General features: G+C 37.7%; 1 protein-coding gene and 1 long non-coding RNA gene across 2 annotated transcripts; both read right to left on the reverse strand.

Annotated features, from left to right (window-relative positions):
• Window positions 1-3563: 3563 nt before the first annotated feature.
• On the reverse strand, window positions 3564-10220 carry LOC103441156 (homeobox-leucine zipper protein ATHB-8). The gene is given in 19 exon segments (NM_001293821.1): window positions 3564-3834; window positions 3924-4073; window positions 4189-4288; window positions 4448-4773; window positions 4885-5019; window positions 5188-5271; window positions 5403-5588; window positions 5790-5979; window positions 6067-6173; window positions 6351-6425; window positions 6525-6680; window positions 6925-7008; window positions 7116-7229; window positions 7333-7428; window positions 8178-8268; window positions 8427-8539; window positions 9095-9254; window positions 9393-9628; window positions 9828-10220. Coding segments are annotated over 18 exon segments (2535 nt in total). The 5' UTR covers window positions 9614-9628; window positions 9828-10220; the 3' UTR covers window positions 3564-3687.
• A 4522-nt stretch (window positions 10221-14742) lies between these two features.
• Window positions 14743-15940, reverse strand: LOC139198425 (uncharacterized). Its single transcript, XR_011583899.1, has 2 exons — window positions 15537-15940; window positions 14743-15446 (listed from the first exon to the last, which is right to left on the reverse strand). It is a non-coding gene; the product is annotated as an uncharacterized lncRNA (long non-coding RNA).
• Window positions 15941-17550: the final 1610 nt, after the last annotated feature.

Raw genomic sequence — 17550 nt, forward strand, 5'->3', positions numbered from 1 at the left:
CCTTGGAATATTCTGATACTCATCAGAAAATGTAACATCCCACATCGCCCAGGGGAGTGATCCTTAAATGTATATTCTCATCCCTACCTCATCCCTACCTAACACGAGGCCTTTTAGGAGCTCACTGACTTCGGGTTCCGTCGGAACTCCGAAGTTAAGCAAGTTCGCACGAGAGCATTCCCAAGATGGGTAACCCACTAGGAAGTTCTCGTGTGAGTTCCCAGAAACAAAACCGTGAGGGCGTGGTCGGGGCCTAAAGCGGACAATATCGTGTTACGATGGTGGAGCGGGCCCGGGAAGTGGTCCGCCCCGGGCCGGGATGTGACAGAAAACATCTCAATTAATCCTCAACAATCTCAGTGTATCTGGGACTCAGCTACTCTATCAATATTGCACCATCGAGCCTAAACTCATAGCCCCTTTTTTGGGCTAACTTCAATTTGGCAAAAAATGTGAATTTAGGCCCAAACAACTGGAGATGCATATTCCTCCTTGAAGACACATAAAACCTTGCACCCCTAATATTTGAATAACGAAATGTTAGTTACTCACCTAGTTTTAAAATATCGAAAATCTTTGAACATAGGCATACCCAACTGCAGTAGCACCTGTTAGGTTTTTCCAGCCCACAATGAGTTGTCGTAAGTCTATTAGAATTATAGTCTTAAAGGATTATTACCCAATTGGAGTTGTTTACCTAATTTAAATTGTTTACCCAATTTAAGTTGTTTCTCCAATTGGAGTTAGTTTCTCAAATGGCGATGGATTCATAACTAGATTCCAATTAGGATTAGTAATCCTTATTGAAGAAAACCTTTATAATGTCGATATAAAGGGCTATTGCAATAGTTTTGAATTGGAGCAAAACAATAAGTTGTACACCACTCAAGGAGTCAGAGTGAGAGAAGGGCAAAGTGTGTGGGAGTGAAAAGAAAAGAGATAAATAGTGTAGTTCTTGTTCTTTCTGATTTTTCATCAAGTTCTTTATTCTAGAGGTTTGGTAAGATTAATCGTTGCACTCACTATTGATATAGTGAAAGATTGTTGTTGCTACCTTATGGACGTAGGCACATATAATCCAACCACGTCAATTTCCTGAGTTTGTTTAGTTTTTCCCATTCTTAAACATGATATTCATAACAAGTGGTATCAGAACCTAGTTTGGCTGATAGCCGTTTAGAATGAATGGTGCAATTATGATGAAACTCACCCGCTTCAACTAGATAATATGGAAATCAAGAATGGAGTACATGCTTTATTGTAAAGATCTCCATGAGCTAACTGAAGGTCTTAAGAGCAAGCCAACAAGTATGTATGATACCAAGTGAACCAAGGTGAATCGTAACTATTGGTACGATTATACAATGAGTGGATGAGATCCATCATCATGTGTCTAAAGAGACTGATGCGTAAACTCTTTGGAAAAGTTAGAATTCCTCTTTGAGAAGAAGATTGCTGCCAAGAAAGCATTCTTTACCAAGGAGCTTGTCAACATGAAGTATGCGGAAGATGTTAGTGTAACTGAGCACTTGAACAACTTTTAGAACATGATGAATCAAGTGGCCACTATGGGTTTGAATATTGAAGAATTGTTGCTAGGATCTTTGCCAGATAGTTGGGAAACCTTCGTTGTAACTGTAAGCAATTCGACTTCTAATTGTGTACTGTCTATGGATGATGTTAATGATGGTATTTTCAATGAAGAAACAAGGAGAAAAGCTTCAAGTGTAGACGCTGGACAACTCTTAGTCACTAAGAAAATAGGCAAAACATTTGGTGAGACGAGATTCAGTGGTAACTGCAACTATTGTGGAAAAAATGGTCACATGAAGAAGCATTGTCGTAAATAGAAAAAATGAACAAAAGGATGGGAACAATACCATAGGCGTTGTGACTTACGTTGAAGAGATTCTTTAGTGCAAATGAGCGATTTTTTTTTAGCAAAGAAGTCTATAATTGCCTTTACCAATGAAGTTGAGTAGTCAATCAGGTGGAGCCTGGTTATAAGTAGTTTGATCATGAGGAGTCTGGTTATGAGTAGTACAATTAGGGGGAGCCTAGTTATGAAAAGTTTGATTAATAGGAGTTTTGTTAAAAGGAGCAATCATATTTTGGTATACCATCCTCATGGTGTGGAGGGGAAGATTGTTAGGTTTTTCGAGCCCATGATAAATTGTCTTAAGTCTATTAGAATTATAGACTTATAGGATTAAATTATTACCTACTTGGAATTATTTTCGCAATTTAATTTGTTTACCCAATTTATGTTGTTTTCCCAATTGGAGTTAGTTTCTCGATTGGAGAAAGAGGCATAACTAGAATCCAATCAGGATTATTAATCCTCATTGAAGAAGACCTTTATTATGTGTATAAGAAGGGCTATTGCACTAGTTTTGAATTGTAGCATAACAATAAGTTATACACCACTTAATGAGTCAAAGTGGGATAAGGCAAAGTGTATGCGAGAGAAAAGAAAAGAGATAAAAAGTGTATTTCTTGTTCTTTCAGGTTTTTCATCAAGTTTATTATTCTAGAGGCTTGGCAGGATTATTCGTTGTACTCATTATTGATGTAGTGAAAAATTGTTACTGCTGCCATTTGGACGTAGGTACATATAGCAAAACCATGTTAATTTTTGGTGTTGTTTGTATTGATTATTTATTTTCAATTTTCCGAGTTTGTTCAACTTTTTCCATTCTTAAACACAGTATTCACAATAGCATCTTCAACCTTTTCCCAACAGCCTCGACTTCGAGATCCCCCCCTTCCCTCGTGTCATGAATTTCAAGGTTCCAATCAAACCCTGACTCGCCACCACCTGAGATTACCTCTCCTGACACCCTTCTAGTATATGTGCCACCATGCACCACCGCCTACAGCCGCCCCCATGTGGTTTTTTGGTGAAACCCTCAAACCCAGCTACGCTGGTCTTGGATCTCAGCCAACTCAAAGCCCAATTAGGCTTGCCCAAACCGGCCTCTCATTTCTTTCTTCTGAGCCTAATTTTATTTGGCCTGTATGAATAAGCATACCACATATTGGGCTTTATTTTTTTTCACTTTATCTTTCTTAGCCCAATAATAGAGGTTGGGTTCTGTTGACCCACCATTTTTCTCAGCTAGCCCACAACCCAGCAATCACCAGATGGGCATGTAGCCCATGTCACCCCACAATTTTGGACCGTGACCTATCATTTACACGTATGGTCCCGAAATAACCCCCAATACAAAATATATATTCTTGTGTGTCTATATATATCTATGTGTTTGTATGTAGGTACCCATAAACCTAAAGTTCATATTTAATCTCAAACCCACAGTTTCAAACATGAGTGTCATAGAAACCCGCAATTAACAGGACTTATCACATGACGAGACTGACATAGAGAAGGTATACAACCCCGTTGTGAGTGAGTTTTTCTTTTCAACGAGATCCTAAAATGCATTCAAATGCAGTGCTCATCTCAACTCCAAGATTACAAAGCTGGTATGTAGTCTTTTTTAAAGGGAGAAGAAAACAAAGGGCAGCAGCATTATGATTCATAAATAAAGCATAAAGAAAAGTAGCAAAGAGTAGATGATATTGATAACCAAAAAAATTTGGGCCCAATATGCCTTTGGTGCAAAGAAGAGGTTTTAATTTCTAAGTTCTATATCCTATGATGTTGTTCTTGTGGCCTCCAAAGTGTTAAACAAATGACCAGTTGATGAACATGAAGCAGATGCAGTGAGCAGTTTCTTCTTCGTTCAACACCTTCCATGCCACTGCTCTCTCGTACGAGATCGGCCTTCCCATGCTTGACATGCATATTCCTCCTTGAAGACACATAAAACCCTGCACCCCCAAGATTTGAATAACGAAAGGTTAATTAATCGCCTATTTCAAAAGTACCGAAAATCTAGCTGGACTTCAAAGTACTATACCTGCTGCATTATCTGCGGGAACTCGGAGCATAGGGTCTTCCTTCCGTTGTCATCAAAAATCTTCTCCAGTGTTATGTCTTGAAGTGCAACTAACGTCGTCTCAAGCATGTCAAGGCCTGCCTGGTTTGCGAATGTAAAAACTGGCATTGCCTGCATAAATGATGCAGTTAGATTATGGAAGGGGAGGAGGAACCAAATTGTTACGAAAGGCATGAAATTAAATGCTTCATATTGTAAAACCAAAGAAAAATGGTAAGCAATTTACCTTCAAGGAGCAACATAAGATTGCATCCGAGTGATGCCAAAGGGATTTGAGAATGGACTCGCTTCCTTCGGTTTTTAGTAGTTCTCCACCCAGATAGCACCTGAAAAGATCAAGATTAATCAGCATACAGCAGTCACTTTTGTCCAATTCTACGACGAACGATTGATGGCAGGATCCGGCAACAAGTGTCATACTATCATTGCCATTTTCAAACCAAATACCCAATCTCTTGTAACATAAGAACTTGTACTATACGCACCTATAGCTCTGACAGATCCAACCAGCAAGTGTTTGTGCTTCAGGGGTGCCAGGTGGAGGCCGGAAACCAGCATGCGAACCAAAATGAGACGGGGAGAGTGCCAGTGCCACCCTCTGCACTGATGCTATGATACTGCGCACATACTGCCGAGCCATGGCGGCTATATTTTCTTGGAGGTGAATTTCAAATGCAAACTGGAATGCTATTGTCATCACAGACTTTGTATTGCCAGAGTGGCCAGCATTATCACCAGATGCTCTGCTTCCTGCAGGTCCAACTTCAAGAGCTGAGGCAAGATCAAGCGTACGGTTTGGACTCGGAGTATCCTGCACAACAATTTAAGCATATAGGATGTAATCACACAAAACATATCAAACAAATGGGATGGAAAATGAATTCTATAATATTATGATATATCGTAAAAGATGAATGGTTACCATCCGAGAATCAAGAGGGATGATGCGAAAACCAGAAGGTAGAATTGGAGCATCATCCGAAAATGATGCATCAATGGGAGCAAATACTAGTTCAGCGGAGGTCCCGACGGCATTCTCATCCACTCCGCTGCACAGCTGGGGTTTGATGCAACAGAAACAGCAAGAATCAGTGACCATAGCCAGTAAGGATGTTAAGAGCTATCAAATATGAAGAGTAAAAATATACTGCAAATACTTCTGTGGAGCATTACTGCAAGAACATTATGCTACTAATCAAATCGAAAAGAAAATATATGTACTTACTTGCAAGAGGAAAATGTCAGCTGCAGGCATCATCATATCCTCTCGATAGTGGCCCATGTTTTCAATCTTAATGACCTCCATGAACTGTTTACAGAAAACCAAAATATATCAGAATTCAGATAGCATATTGCTATGCTAAGATGAAAAAAAACAGCTAAATTAATGAAAGAATGGCCTTTTACGGTTAACTGAAAAATTCAAAACCAGGTGCCTACCTCTTCATGCTCAATTGTGTGAGCCAGGGGAAGAATAACCTGATCCCCGAAACTTCCAGCTCGAGGCCCTAGCATGTTGCAGGGACCAGCTTTGATAGCAGCAGCTGAATAAGCATCAATGCTTCTGTCAGCCCACTCTGATCGGTGTTCTCGCAAGAATCTAAGAAGTATGGCTGGAGGCACATTCTGTAGGAAATGGAAACGATACACACAAGTCAATAACGAAATTCTGAAATGTTTGTTTTAGAGAAGAAAAAAGAGCAAAAAACCAAAATGTAAACCAAAATCATTTGATATGTGCCTTCTGGATACTTTTTCTGCTTCTTATTAGGTATTATTGCAACTTAATTTTGTTAGTTATTGGCCAAAACGCATCTAAATCCTTACTTGGAGTAACATGGATGCTTTGGCACATAAGACTGCAGTGCTCATAGATGGAACTCCATTGGTATAAAGATTTGCACTCATCATCTTGCCCGGAGACGAGTTCACAAGAAGGGTAACATCATCAACACCATCACTTTCTAGAACAGACCATCCCTCATCTGTAAACCCGTTAACTGCTTCATTGAAACCTCTGCAATACAAAATTTGTAAGACTCCAACAAGGTGAAAGTTGATTAACCATTCTAAGAAATCATAAGGAGGTGAAATTATAACGCACTTGCTCAATCTCTGACTAAGAGCACGGAGAGCTGCAGGCCTTCTTCCCCAACCAGCGGAATTAGGCTGAGAAACTTCTTGAGAAATCTGCCTCAGGTTGCGTAATGCCTGAAATAAGAAATACGTCTACATTAGAACACAAGATGTATGGTGCTTCATTCTTCGAATATTATGCAAGCTCATCATTTCTACGATTCTAACTTGTTTTAAACAAACATTCTCAACTACCAAATTTTAATATCCAAACAAGAAAAAACGACATCGATCAGGAGAAAACTATCTTACCGCCATAGTTGTCTTCTGAGCAAGAAGTGTTGATGACTCATAAAGCGGGCGCAACACTTCGGGTACACTCCAAGGCTGGTTTAAAGCGATCAAATTAACAAGTCAAAATTGTGATCAATCAAGTCAAGGAAATGACATTGCTTCAACGTACAAAAGCCAGGCTGCTCTGCATACCTCCAAATCCATATGATCAACAATGTGAAGGATCGAGCCACCACCTTCACAAGGTCTAATTAGATACCCGCTCGGCAGCATTTCTGCTCTCACAAAATTCTGCACCGGTGGCATGCTAGGACCGTTCTGTGTGTTGTTAAGTGATCTTTCACAGACCTACCAACAACAATTACAGCATAAAAACCAAATTAAAGGTGCTTGAAGTGGGCAAAGTTACAAACAAGTAACACCAAATTATTGAGTGCTCATACAAAAGAAACAAGGACATCGTTTACAAAACTTTTTAAAAAAAAATGGAACGGGGGACACTAATTAATGTACAAGGCTTATTGTTCGTTTAGTGTCACCCAAGTTCTATTTTATATTAAAACTTCGTAAGGACAAAAAAATCATCACATACCACGAGACTACCATCTTCTAGTACCGATGTGTAGCGAAGCAACCAGAAATCTCGAGCTGGAGCCAAAGTTGTGGGTGCATAGAGCTAAAAGAGGCAAAAAAAATTCAGATATTTGTTAAGCATGTTTATTAATATTGATGAAAACAGATACGAGAACTACAGAAATAGAGGCTGGAGAGGATCTTGCTTACCTGCATGTAAAGCAGTTCAATGGTTCCACCATTGCCAGTGGACAACACGTTCAGCACATCCACAGATCGGCAGTTTCGGAACCACGAAGGCCGATCTTTGAGGATTTCAGCGACCTGTGTACAGCAAGAGTGTCTTTGATTAACACTTAATTACCAAAATTTTACACAGATTAGTGCTTTAATTTAGTAGAGCAAGTGGGGGAGAAGAAGAACTTACTCTTGTAGGGTCTAGACCTACAAGGCCGCATGCACGTGCTGCCACACCAGTGCAACCGTGAGAAATTGCAACGATTCCAATGGAATCCGGACCAGGCTGTGCAGTTCAAAACACACGTACAAAGTACATAATCAGCATTGGCATGCAGAGTTGGGACCCGACCAAAAAAAAAGAAAAGAATAATTGCAATTACTTCCTTAATTCTTTAAGGAAATGTGCATGACTAAAATCGGTTATAAACTTTTAATTCGAAATAAAATTAGAGGAATACTAAATAGACAATAAAGGTTTAACTGTTTATTGTCAAATACGGTCCTCCTTATTAGTTTTGATGCAAAATGTATATAAGGTTTAATTTGTGCATATTTATCAATTCTTTATCAAATTTAATCCGTTTTGAGAAAAAAAAAATACACACATTCAGTGTATCTTACACCATGTTTTCTTATGCATCTTGATTATCCTTTAAGTCATTTAACAAAGTACGTAAAAAGAATGCTTTTACACTTTTGTGTATCTTACACAACTGTTTTTTTATGCGTTTTGAGAAAATAACTTCTCTTCATTGTACATTTGAATTTGATAAAGAGAGAACTTCAAAAGCTTTTACTAGACAATTATGTGCAATAAAAGAATGCAATACAATATTCTTCTATTGCCTTGGGTGAAGCAAAAATAAGAAGGATGGGGGACCCAAAAGTGCAAAAGCAAAAGATTAGTGTGTCAAAAAAAATTGAGATAATGATGTGTTTTGGGTGTTGCTTGGAAGCTTAGCAAAGTTTGATGAAATGGTATTGAGAATAAAAAAAAGATGTATAGAGAGAGACAGAAAGAGAGAGAGAGACCTTCATCCCAGGCAATTGGACCCACTCCACAGCAGTCCCAGTGGCCTTTGATAAAAACTCTGCTAAAGTTTCCTCTGCAATGGACAGAAGTCTAAAAACAAACAAACAAAACAAAAGAAAAGAAAGAAAGAACAATCAAAATCTGATATATTCTCTTCTCTCAGCGGTCCAAAGAAAAGAAAAAAACAAGTGAAAAGGACAAAACAAATACAAGAAGAATAAAATCATGAAATGGTGTTGAACACGGACCCTGCAGGGCTCGCATCCCTTGGCGGTGGTGGTGGATGCTGCTGCGGAGTCAAATGGTGTTGACCGCTCGTCACCACCGAATCACAACTTGTGTCTGTCGTGGCTAAAGTCGCCTGCAAATCCAACAAAGAAACAACAAATCTCAAAACCCCATCATGCCAAAAACCTAAGGAAAAAATAAATAAAAGTTTATATATTATCTGCAAGAAAAAAAATATCAAATTTTTCCTAGATTGATTTGAATTCCCATTTATCGGAATTATGAGAAGAACAATTTTGATCCACCAAATTGAGCCAATATAAGAGAATTCCCCTTTCTCAACCCACAACAACTAAAAATTTGTGATTCCAGTTAATTCTAGCTTTACGATTGAATAACTTAACAAGAAATAAGGAACAAAAATAAAAGAAATACTATATATGAAGAAATTAAGAGTGAAAATATCTGAAGACTCATTTTTTAACGTCTTGCCGGTAAGTTAAGAAAAACTGTAAAATTGTCGATTTGAAGTGTAGTGGCTAAAAGAGGAGTGTCAAAATCGCTTTTCAAAATTTACGGTGATTTGGTGAGAATTTGCATTTTTCTTCTCCGTTTGTGTAAGAAAATTGACCAAGATGATTTTTTTTTTTACTTGAATGTTGTAAATGATGGAGGTGAATGATTTTACATTTTGTGTCTGTTGGCGGAAGTAGCTGTTCTCGTAGACCAGCTGAGACACCTGCTTCTGCAACCGATCATTCTCCTCCATCAGAAGCTTATTCATCGCCGTCAGCTTTCTGTTCACGGTCTGCAACCTCGACGCCTCCTTCCGCTGCTTCTCTCTACATCTGCTCAAACACAACAACCCAAGCCAAAAATAAATAAATAAATAGATCCAACCCAAAATTTAAAAACCAAAAATAAATCAACCCAATTGAGAAATTTGACTGCTTGATGAACAGAAAAGATATTAAACTTTTTTTCACCTGCGGTTTTGGAACCAGACTTTGATCTGCTTAGGCTCGATGTTGGAGAGGATAGGGCACTCACGGATGAGCTGCTGGCGGCGCATGGAGCTCGGCTTCGGGCACTCATGGTACAACCGCTCCAAAGCTTCCACCTGCTCCGGCGTGTACCTTACGTACTTGCCATTGTCCATCTGCATCTTCATCCCACCATCTTTGCAGGATGACGTCACCGCCATCATGACAAGGCCTCCTCACTATATATAACACCAAAGTCACAAAATTTACATCTGTTTATACGGATCTATAAGCACACGAATCATACATCGCGATTTTGGCACTCATACTTTACGCTGCACGGAGCGTATGAGACTAAAAGATGAGTGTTAAAATCACTAGCAGAATCATAAAGGGAAGAAGAGATAATATTGAAGATTTTTGAGACAAGAAACTTACAGGTTTGGATTTGCTAGGAAGGTTTTGTTGATGCCCGGAAGCTAGAGAGACTATTAGTGTGATTTTGTTGTTTCATTCATGGTCAGAGTTGTCGAGAAGTGGCTGTGTTCTTTTGCTTTTGGTTTTTCAAACTCAAACTGTTATGTATGTATAAATATATATGGAGCAGAAAAATGATAAAGGAAAAGGTTTTTAAGAAGAGAAAACCCCCTTAATTTCAGACAGAAGAGGAACTGTATTTGTATTCACATCATTTCTCTCTCTCTCTCTCTCTCTCTCTCTCTCTCTTTCTCTCTCTCTCTCTCTCTCTCTCTCGTTTACTGCTGATTTTTCTTGCGGTACTGGTTTGTTTGGGCGCTTTCCAACACTTCAACTCTGTCTCACCGACTGTCCTCTCTCTCTCTCTCTCTCTCTCTCTCTCTCTCTCTCTCTAGGACTTTTTTTATCTCTGAGTTTTCTGCATCAATCCACACTTTGATGTACATGCCATATGCCAGACGGTCAGTCCGTTCGAATTTACCCTCCAATCTTCATGTGAAAATGAGGTGAAAAGTTAATAGGGTAAAAACAATGGTTTGCATGTGAAAACAAAGACAAAATCATGAGGGTTTTAGCATGCGACCTCATTTTCTCATGCCATCACGCCTCATGCAAATATATATATATATATATGCACTTATATATACATGCAATTTTTATAAGCATAGTTTGGCTGTCAAGCAATATTGGATATTGTCATATGGTTGTTTAATTATTTTGGGTCAGTCTGATCTCATGCACAAGTGTCCAACTGGTTGCTTTATACTTAGAAAACAAATTATATATGTTTGATTAATCAACCTCGCTTATGAGATTAAAATATAGAAAAATATATTTATACATCATATTATATAGTGGGTTATTTCAGTACTGTGGCGCCTAGTACTCGAATATTGATTGGAAGTATTTTCTCTATCGATTAGTTTGGACTGAATACAGAATATTCATCCTTACGTGTTGATGATGTAGTTCCACGACCCTATTACATGTACCCTTTCTTTATAGACATATGTGTTTAGTTGATTAAATAAGCAAGGAAACACGTTTTCATCCCACTATATATTACTAACCCACTAATATTCAAACAATAACCCAAGTCTTACTCTATTGTTTTTCCAAACCATAGCAACCTTAATTGAATATATGCTACTCCCTCCACTTTCGGTCAAAATAATACTAATTTTTTCATACCTACGAGAGATTTTTTCAATATGTCGGGCATACGGTCCGATATACCAAGTGTAATAATATAATTGGTTAGAAACTTTAAAAAAAAAAAAATCCAATCAATTGTATTATGATACTTAATGTAACAGGTTGTGTTCTCAGCGCACTAAAAAATTTCTCCGTATGTACCCATCAATTAGTCACTTGTCACTGGAGTTAACTAACCAGAAGAAATTTTGATACTACCAATTCAGTTAATTAACTCTCAAAAAGGATACTGAGTCTGTTTATTTCTGACTTGTCAACAAGATTGTCTTCCAATATAAAAAAAATGCAGTTGCAAACTATAAGTCAATTAGCTAAGAAAAACTTACATGTAACAAATGTACAACATACCTCACGTAACACATTCTATACTTATACGGTCTAATTTACAAAGAAGAATATCAAACTAAAGTGCAAAGTGACTGGCACACTACACTAAGCCAATCTAGCTACACAATCTATCCATATCTTATTGAGTCCTAGGCTATGACAAGTCACAATGGGGTTGAATTTTGCAGATCCATAATTGTCCTAGGTAAAAGACTTAAGTATGCCACTTTCTTAGAATCCCCTCATAGTCTTACACAAAATAATACAGTACTTTTCTCCACCATAATTTCACTTTACTGAACATGTACAAGTCAATACAACTTGCCAAATTTTGCCAGGTCAATGTGGCATGGTCTTCTCTCATCTCCCACCATGCATTTTTCAAACCTTCCCACATTCTCCACTCCTCAAAGTTGGCCGTCACTAAAAAGGAAAAAAAATAATTAAATCTGATTGGCCAAAATTAGAAGCTAATGGCAGACCAACCTAAGTGGGTGTTTGATTATACAATGCTCCAAATCTTAAGATAGACTTAAGAATTCAATTATAATCTAATTTCTTTTCCCCTTCATGATATTCACTTTTTTGCCCCATTTTGTAAGTTACGAAACCCTAAAACTTTTTCAAGGTCCTTACGAATAAGTCCTCCATTTGATGAAAATAAGCACTTACCACACTATTTTGACTATAATAAGTATGCTTTTAAAAATAAAAATACTTTTAAACCCTATTATTTTTCCCTTTTCCCCCCTTGAATGGGAGAAATCACTCTGCCTCACTAGCAGGCGCAAATCAATCGACTCCAACCTCGAACTCAAGAAGAATCGGAGAACCTCTGGTGCCTTCGCGAGGTAGAGATATGTGAAGAAAAAAGAAAGAAAGAAACAAAAAAGTAAAAAGGCATGGTTAACTGACAGTCGCACGATCTCATTATAAGAGAAATCCAACGGTTGAGCGTGTGTTTCCCAATTTTATCCTTTTGTTGGGCTTGTATATTAGAGGTTCTTCTAAGAATAATAATGAGTGAGGAAATAACATTTTAATTTTTTACTTTTTATGATGGGTGGTATTATAATGTGGCTTGGAAAAATAAGACGAAAGAGTTGGTCTAACAACAACCCAAATTTTATTTTAACACACATAACTTATACATTTTTGTACACTCTCTAATATAGGCATGACCTTCCATAGTATGTAAAACTCATTTATACTATCACATATAAATTGTGTCAGGAAGTATATTCGTTTTGTCCGTTTAAATAGCATTGTCCTTTTGAATATAGCAAAAATCTTCAAACTGTATCAACAGTTTATAAGTGATAAGTATACGTATTTTCAAACTGATTATTAAACTAACGTTAACAGTTGTCGAGGAGTCTACACTAATTAACTAATAAGCTCTTAGCTTTAATCCCAAGACTTAATCTATGTTAATTGTTAAAAGATAAGGAGGCATGCAACATCAATGGCCTAACACAAAAGAAAATTAAAGCAAAAGCCCTAATCTAATTTTATTATTTATTATATGTCAACGGGGTGTGACAGAAGCCTGTGGGCTGGTAAAAGTGACAGCCTACCCCGCCACTCCCGGTGGTAGGACAGAAAAGCTTGCCACCAAAGTTATGTGAATTATTTTTTCTTTTTACTTTTTAAATTTTTTTGTTGGTAAAAACTTTGGGCCTGCAACAGGTCGACAAGTGTCGATTGATGTGTAGAGTGTGCTCGACGCCAGCCAGCAGACCACTTCTGGGTGTGGTCCACAATTGTGGGCCCAAAAGGATGTGGCCCCCGCACGCGTGCAGAGCCCTCCCCTCAGCTTTACTTACAACGTGATCCTCCTTGCCAACCACCTCATGTTCACCATTTTCTTTTTACTTTGTATTTTTTTTCTTTGGAATTTTGCCTTTTCCCCATTTTATTTAGTTTATACAGATTTGTAAAATTTATGTGCTAGCATCAAATTTTCATTACAAAATGAGTTACGATAGCTCAGTGGCGAAATTAGAAATTGTATAATTAGGGTTAGGTAATTAGCTAATCAGTGATCGTTAACACAATAAAAAGAAAAAATACAAAATGTTAAATTTCATTTATGAATTATAACTCTGAGGATACGGATCAAAAAATCAAGTATCACACTTACTTTTCAATGGACCAGCATGGTCAAAACCTTAAAAAAATTTATATATATATAAAAAAATAAAAAATAAAAAGATACAAACAAGGCATATAACCACAACTTGGACGTGAGAAGGGTCGAGTGATCCTCCTGAACCTTCATTGGCTTCGCCTGTGCTATAGCTTCATTCGCTTATGATGCTATTATCATTATTGGTTAACATGTAATCTACAATTATGAATAAATGCTAGTATGATAGTATTGCACACGATTGACGATTGCATAACGCTAGTATGATAGTATCGCACAAGATTGACGATTGCATTGCATATCTTAAACATTTGTAGCATGTAAGGTACCAATAATACGAGCGAAGAATTACAAAAGAAATAGGTTAGAGATTTTCCAGGGCTAATTTTCCGTTAAGAAAGAAAGGGAACTCCACACAATCAATGGAGGATAGGCCTATAGGGTTGAGATGGAGGAAATAAGATGACATCTTTCGGTGAGAAGGGGGTTATCGCTGACGACAAAAGATGGAAAACAGGGAGGTTAAGTGATAGTTTCGGAAAAAGAAAATGAATATATGGCATTTTTACTTATTTTGAAACGGGAAAGTCATGAATCGGAAAAGAGAAGTGCTAATGAGACTCGCTTAAAGTCGGACTTTATATGGCAGTTTTACTTATTTTGAAACGGGAAAGTCATGAATTGGAAAAGAGAAATGTTAATGAGACTCTCTTAAAGTCGGACTTTTAATGAACTCTCTGCCATCCCACAAGTTTAACATCAATTTTCATGTCAACATTACGAAACATTGTATAAGAAATGAGGTGGTAAAGAGTCCATAGAGAGTCTTACATTTAAAAATGTCCCCTTAGCATTTCTCATCGGCAAATGAAATAAAGAATGAGAATGAGATAAATTAGTTCCCTAGTTGATATGATTCATGATTTTCAGGTGCATAATTACGAATTTTCATGCATACTTTTATTCTCTTAGTGTCAATAAACACCAATAAAAGTTACAAATTGGAATAATTTCATAGACTTAGTATATTGTTGCGCATATATAGTAACTTATGAAGTTGACAAATAGGGAAAAAAAAAAAAAACAAGCATGTACCCTAAGATTACTAAAGAAACTACGATAGTTTGGTTTGGTTCGATTCGATTTATGTTAATTGTGACAAACTTCTCATTGAATAAAAAAACAAGCACAAGTTAATTTGTGACTGAATCTTAATCATTTTACATTACCAACTTTTTGAGATCCAAAACTAAATAACAACAGATACGTAGTCTGTCTTGTAACATGAATGCATGAGATCCGAGGGCGCTTTGTTTTCATGGTATATTTGCTTAGGACCCCAAACAAAACTAACACATGCACTTTGGATCGAGTTGCTTACCGGGCATAGGTAAGTGGATATATAATATAGAGGCGCGGGACCACCGTGAACAGCAGGCGTGTCGCCATCTTTCGGTGGTGGTGCTGTCAGAGAGAGACAGAGACCGAGTGACATTCTCTTCTGCTCTGTATTCTCCTTGGGATGCGTGGATTATGTTTTTACCTTCGTTTCGTCAACGTAACGGACTTTGCTTTTCACTCACTCACTTCACTCTTTTATCTCCATCATCGTCTCCTTTTACTGTGACACGACGGATCACTGTCTCCTTGTCCTCCTCATCAGTTTTGTGTTGGCGCGATTTATTGTAGTTTGAGTAATTGTGGGGCGCCTGTCGCCGCCGTGTACGGTGGCCCCCAATTTAATGCCTCCCATTTTCCTCGTAGTGCAACTGCAAAGCATCTTTTACTTGCTCAAATCTTTACTGGTTTGCTTGCCCATTTCTGGTACGAATTAATTCACATCGCAAATGTCATCATTCACTTGACTCTCACTTCCTTGTTCATCGTGCCTGCCACTTTCACAGCAGAATCTGTCAACTAAATGTTTTACTAGCCATTTTTTTCGTTGATTCTAAAAAATAGAAAGAACTGTTACCTACCCAGTTCATGTTTGGAGATAAATGAAAGTGTGGCTGAAAAAAATTTAAACATCAATTGTATGTGTTTCTCACTCCTATTTACGTGTTAGGAGGAAGTGCTTCTCACTCTTATTTACGTGTTGGGAGGAACAATCAGAGAGAGATCGATCGAGGATCGTATAGAATATTGGAATGTGTGCATGCGCCAAGACAACGATGTTAGATTTTTCAGCTCCAACGTACATGCATGCCGGCATGCGTTGCGCGTACACATAGAACTTGCATTCATATTCTTTGCATGATGTAATTCATCGAAACTTTTAGAGTACATCAATGCATGATGTTCATTTGAAATGAACTTTTAGATGTGATCAAGTTAATAGACAATATATGTTATACACTTATGTAAATGGACTCGAACTATTTGTATAATTTCATGAGTTAGTTTTGGAGTGTTCTACCCCCTTTATGTTACCAAAGAAAGGAAGGACTACGATACAATGACCTAATTTCTTTTGCTTTGTAGCCTATATAATTCCAGTGTTAAATGTATTAATAGGGTGAAAATTTTCACAAACTGTTTGATTTAGTTGAACTTTTGTGTTTTAAATTACGAAAAATGTTAACGGAGCTCTGTCAAAGTGGGACATTAACTCTCTGTCATCTCACAGTTTAACTTTAATTTATATACCAACATATAAAACATTATGTCAAAAACATGAGGAGTCAGAGAGTCTATAAGGAGCTCCACTTTGAGAGAGTCTCTTTAATATTTCTCTTAAATTATTGAGTAAATTGTAGCTATGGTCCCTGAACTTTACTCAAATTGGAGCAATGGTCCCTGAACTATAGCTACACATTTTGATAAGTTGAGGGACCAATGGTAATGGATTTTTAGTTGAGGGACCATTGCTCCAATTTGAGTAAAGTTCAGGGACCATTGCTACAATTTACTCTAAATTATTTATCAATGACTTAAAACAAACAATTCAAGTTATCTTTTGAAATTGTACAATAAGAAGGAAACTCGAGAAAGTAGATAACACCACCGTTGAAGAAAGGCACGCGAAATAAAAGGATGAATATTCATATGATGTTAGGGATATCAAATTTACCAACTAAATGATTTGTTATCAGTAAAAAATAAACATATTAATCGGCATTTATTTAATAATTCAATGACCAACAACCAAATAATTTAGTTTACATAATTTGATTTTAAAATATGATATTTCTAACATTACTCTTATCCTATAATTAAAAGGGTGAAGGAAGAAGGAAGGATGGGAGGAAGGAATGGAGGGAGGGCACATCGCGAAGCACAATTCAATGGGAGTGAGTAAAGTAAGCAGAGTGCCGGCCAGCGTGCCTGAGTGAGCCGACAACCAAATGGGAGAAGAGAGGAGGCATATTGGTGGGATCCACAAAGCGGCGCACAAATAGAGATATGGATCTGGGACCCACCTGGATCTCGATTTGATATTCTCATCGGCGATCTCAATCAAATATCACCATCAAATCATATTCTATTAAACAGTTTCAAACGGCAGAATATTCGGCGGCGCCACTTTAAATGGCCGCGACGGGACGCCCGTTCTCGGTTTTCCGTTTTCCCACCACATTAAAGCTAGTAAGCGGCTGGCCGGCCCCACTGCAACTCTGACGTGGCGCTCTCGGATTGGGGCACTGCTATTGCTTTACCCACCCTCTACACTTTCTTCACTTCCCAAGTTCAAACCCGCCTAACTAGAATTGAAGTTGGAGCTGGTCACTTGGCCCAAGTAAGATGAAACAAGTCCAAAATATTAGGCCCAACACTGCTTAAATGCAATAGATTAGGCCCAATTAAGATGAAACAAGCCTAACATATTAGGCCCAACCCACCCTTGTCTCTGTAAATGCTTCTCAGGGAACGGTTACCGGACACTCTGAACCACTTGAGATACAAGCATTTGTATGACTCCATGAGGTTAAATATACAAAAAAAATACAAGAGTTGTACAAAAAAAATACATATGCATCACTAATCAACCGT

The sequence above is a fragment of the Malus domestica genome, chromosome 08, assembly GCF_042453785.1.
Source record: "Malus domestica chromosome 08, GDT2T_hap1".
Lineage (NCBI taxonomy): Eukaryota > Viridiplantae > Streptophyta > Magnoliopsida > Rosales > Rosaceae > Malus > Malus domestica.